General features: G+C 44.4%; 1 protein-coding gene across 1 annotated transcript; it reads right to left on the bottom strand.

Moving 5' to 3' along the window:
• Nucleotides 1-353: 353 nt before the first annotated feature.
• LOC116472295 (mitochondrial glycine transporter-like) lies at nt 354-1,294 on the bottom strand. The gene is made up of 2 exons (XM_032159090.2): nt 1,226-1,294; nt 354-1,161 (listed from the first exon to the last, which is right to left on the bottom strand). Exons 1-2 carry the CDS (start codon nt 1,292-1,294, stop codon nt 397-399), a joined length of 834 nt encoding a protein of 277 aa, XP_032014981.1. The 3' UTR covers nt 354-396.
• Between the last annotated feature and the right edge of the window lie 3,320 nt (nt 1,295-4,614).

Consider the following 4,614-nt stretch of genomic DNA (forward strand, 5'->3'; position numbering starts at 1 on the left):
TGGGCCTGAAGCACAGCCACATGACAGAGCTCTCCTGGGAAAATGCCTTTCCAAGTAGCCCCGCAGGGTATGCAAAACTCTCCCCTAACACCCCAGTGTGTTCTATGTATTGGTGACTCCTCTTTTGGAGATTCTGAAGGCTCAAATCAGGTCCATATATTTTCTCCTTAAAGGGATTACTGAAGGCAAAGGCACACAATTTCTGCCAGGTTTTCCAGGTAGGACTTCATCTTACTGCAGAATGGTAAGCAGCAGCAGCCCTTGGCAGAAACCAAGCAGGGCAATAGATTTCACCCTTTCCCAGTCCTCTCTTGGTCAGGACTTAAGGCCCGTCTCGGTCATCATCTCTTCCTACACCGTCCACGCCATTGCTGCCATTAGAGTTCTGCGGAGGGCTCAGGGGATGCCACCTTGGAAGAAGCCACATAGCCCATAGTCTTTGAAAATAAGTGTCACTGCTTGGCCAATCCATTGAAACTTCAGTGGGTAAAGCTGCATATGAGTTTTGATAACATCTGCAGGTTGAGTTACCAGTGAGGCTAGAACACCAGCAAATATCTCACAGTGGAAATTTGTAATAGGAATAAAGGTTGCATCCACCTGGTCATGGGGCACTATGTTTTTGGTCTGGTGGTAAAACATCAGGTAGATTCCTGAAAAGGGTGCATGTCGAAGGAGAGTTGCTGTCAAACCACTGAAGAGGCCCCGGTGCCCCTCACTGCGATAGATGCTCCTCAGGGCAGCGTAGATACTCTCATAGCCATATTTCCCACTGTCATAGCGCATCTTGATTACAGTGATGGGTGACATACAGACCCCTGCAACATTGTGAGAGCCCACCCCCAGCATGATTGACTCCAGGGCGGTTGGGGGATGGCCTTGCAAGAAATACTGCTTCAAAGAGTAGAGAGTGCCAAAGTAGATTCCAACGCCAGGGACACATCTCACAGTGGAAGGGGACATCCCTTTCCAAAGGCCCAAAAGACCCTCTGTGCGAACCACCTTCAAGAGTACAGCCAACATCCCAACACGTCTAGACCCATGATCTGAGGGCTGGAGGGTTTGCAGGCGTGTTTTAAGGAGATCCAGAGGTTGGAAAAGGAGGGTAGAGCATGTCCCACTGATGCAGCCACACAGGAAAGCCTTGATCACCAGATGTAACTGGTGGTGCCTCATGTTTTCTTCATACCATAAGCTTTCTTCATACCATAAGCTTTCTTCATACCATAAGCGTTTCCACCACGTCTCCGACATCTTGGGGTTGCAGCAGCAATGGATGTAAGTTCTGAATCATTGGAGATGAGGCCCGCGAGTGCTCTGGGCCCAGGGTGCCGTCGACAGGTGCTTGGGCCCAGCCCTGGAGGCCTTGAAGAAGGCGAGGTGATGGCGCTAGCCAGGCGACGCACTTTAAGCCGCGGGCTCTCTGACGTCTGCGCCTGTAAGCACGCAGCCCCCCAGGTTCATATCCTGCTAGTCCAGGGGCTGCGGGTGCAGAACAATCCCGCCGTGGGAATTACACGCTGCTCTTCAGCCATGCCGCAGACTCCACGGCTCTGCTCTCCTGCCCATCCTGCCCCGCTGCAGGCTTCAGCACCGGAGGAGATGAGGTTCTGTGTCTAGAACCTTTCAATAAGTCCTTTTCCTGCTTATATAATCTAAAGCTTATGCCTATTAATTGCAACCAAGACTCTCAGCTAGAATGATATTTAATCAGTACTTGTATATTATGATTTTAATAAATTTATTAAGAAGCACAAATAGCTAACACATACTAAATTTCATAAATATTAGCAGTTTAGTAAGTCTCCCTACTGAATCTATTCTACCCTAATAGATGCTGCCACCTACTTTATAGCAACTACCAAATGACAGGCCTAGTACCTAACAAAAGTTGAAAGGGGGACTTGCCTTGCCTTGAAAATTCAGCCCACTGTAATCCCAGCACTTTGGGAGGCTGAGGCAGGCAGATCGCTTGAGTCCAGGAGTTCACAGACCAGCCTGGGCAACATGATGAAACTCTGTCTCTACAAAAAACACAAAAATTAGCCGGGCTTGGTGGTGCATACATGTAGTTCCAACTACTCAGGAGGCTGAGGTGAGAGGATCGCTTGAGCCTGGGAGGCAGAGGTTGCAGTGAGCTGTGATCACTCTAGCCTGGGTAACAGAGCAAGACTCCATCTAAAGAAAGAAAGAAAGAAAGAAAGAAAGAAAGAAAGAAAGAAAGAAAATAGAAAATAGAAAAGAAAATTCAGTCCCATGAAGTAATAGCAATTTTTATACACTTGTGAAATATAAATTGTCTTGAATATCTCTCTAATTATTTAATACATGTTGCTTCACTACTGGGCTTTTCTTATTCTCTCCAATCGCCCAAATGACTTACCAAGGCAATAGGTAATGATGATGGCTCAGTGATATAGAATTTGACAATAATTCTATTTGCACTTTCTTGGACCCAGAGAGATTTAATTGTTGAGGAAAGAAAGACAGTCTCTTTGATTGGAGGACAGTGGCACTCCTATGATTTGGATACCCAAGAGCAAAGTTAAATGGAGATTCTAGGGCAGACATGCAAATGGGCTTGATCTCACTTATCTACTGTGATCTGACAGCAGTGGCTGTCAGGAGCATGGTGACGGGAAGTATCTTGAGGCTGCATCCTGGCTAAGCAAGAAAAACATAAGACAATTAACAATGCTTGCAAGGGTGCAGAAGTGGTGACAAGAGCCCATATTGGCTCTACATGTTATCATGAAAAAATTAACCAAATGGGACTACGAAGGAGAGTTAGATTACAAGAAACCCCTTATTCTGTATATTGGCTGACTATTTACAGCCTCAATTTTGATTCTCAATAGACCTGCTGAGATTTCTTAGGGCCTGGATTAATAGTCCAATATCACGAGCCATTAACAGACATGAAAATTAAAGATGTAATACTAGCACGTGATCCTCTTGGAAATTTCCCCATCAGGTTCCAGCTGACCAAATGTAAACTTATTTAAGTATGTTTGTAGATCTTGAGCTCTTTAGCCACCAACATCACTTTAAATGATGAGTAAAAATAGATAAGTACTTCAAACATTGGCAAACACTCAAAGATTCAAAACCAAATGTTTCTTCCTAATTTACCTTGTTTAAAAAGACGACACAAACTACTCCTAAAAACTAGTGACTGCGTACATTGGTAAACATTCTGGTACTGGTGGCCTCTGGTGTTTCTTCCTTCTAGTCATATTGTCCTTTTGAGCAAGGGTCACTCTTACTCCTCAGAGGAAAGTCAACATGACTCACTTTCAGAAACTGAAAGTACACCATGTCCACATAAGCAGTGCTGCTTACTGTATAACCGCAAAACCACATCAGAATAAGTCAGCTGCTCAGGAAGGAGAAGAAGGAGTGAGCTGAACGAACTCACCCCCATTCCAGATGGAGAGACTTTAAGAGTAGCCACAGGCTTCTTTGTTAAGCAGAGACTTAGATCAGAGGAGAAATGTCAGTGGCGGGCAGTGCAAGCAGGGTCCCTGGCTTCTGGTTACTGAATACATTGAAACAAGAGCCCACTCAAGGCCCCACTGTAAAGCTCTGAGGTTTTGGCTTCATCATCTCTTCCCTTTCCTTTGGTACTTTCTTTCCCTAGTTTCCATCTCTCTCTGAACATCAGGTGCTGTCTTGCCAAACCTTGTGTTAAGTGATTTTGGACAGGGTTTAAGGAAGTGGAACTTTTCTCTGAGTTGGATATTGTTAGGATCCTATGACTGGGTATCTTAATAATTCTTATCTAGAAGGTGTGAAGAATAAAACAAGACTGACTAACGCATTCCTTGGTAAAGCAGCAGCAATCACTTATATCAATAAGGATAGGGGCACACTGGTCATTTTTGTGTTCACTTTTAGACAACGCTCTTGGTTTCATCTGTGCTCAGACAGGATTATAGAGTGGATTTTTTTTCTTTCTCTATTGTGATCACAGAGTGCCTTTTCTGATGTTGGCATTCTATGAAATTGTTTCTATTCAACAGGAGAACACAGGCCTAGCCATGAGTGCAGCACTAGCTTTAGCAACACCAAGGTCTAGCCTGTTCTCCATTCTTTCCTTGAGACAATTCACTCTTCCAAGTGACATAAACTAATCAGAAGAATTAATATCAGTTAACAAGAGTTAAGGGGCTGGAGGGGTGTCCTGTACCTGCATTATAATAGTGACCTTTTAGAGAAAAGGCTGACCCCAGATAAACCATAATAGTGAAACTGGGTGGAAGAAAATAGATTCAGGAATTCTCCAATTAAACCATATAGGCAACCAGCTCCTCTGCCACCATATTAGCTGATCCTACATTTCATACCCACAGTTGAACTTCCAGGTAATCAACTAAATGAGGTCCATTCATGTTACCCTACTGTTCAGGCTTTTGGGATGGTTTGCCATCCACACTTCTTGAAGTCTCTCCTTTCATACAGAATCTCCTCTCATCTGGCAGGCTGGTCTCTTCTTGTTTTTCTGGTTTCCAAATGAATTCATATTGGAGCTTAACTTGCCAACCCTAATGAGTTGCTTTCAGAATGATCGCGACTATTCTGAACAAGCCACCCTTTCTTGCTTGACTTCCCACT

This window comes from Hylobates moloch, unplaced genomic scaffold (genome assembly GCF_009828535.3).
Source record: "Hylobates moloch isolate HMO894 unplaced genomic scaffold, HMol_V3 SCAFFOLD_8, whole genome shotgun sequence".
NCBI lineage: Eukaryota > Metazoa > Chordata > Mammalia > Primates > Hylobatidae > Hylobates > Hylobates moloch.

Excerpts from the sequence above, each read along its gene's own strand:
- LOC116472295 (XM_032159090.2), bottom strand. The coding sequence starts at position 1,294 with ATGATTCAGAACTTACATCCATTGCTGCTGCAACCCCAAGATGTCGGA. Across the intron at positions 1,162-1,225 it reads ACGTGGTGGAAACGCTTATG|TTACATCTGGTGATCAAGGC; the intron begins GTATGAAGAAAG and ends AGGCACCACCAG.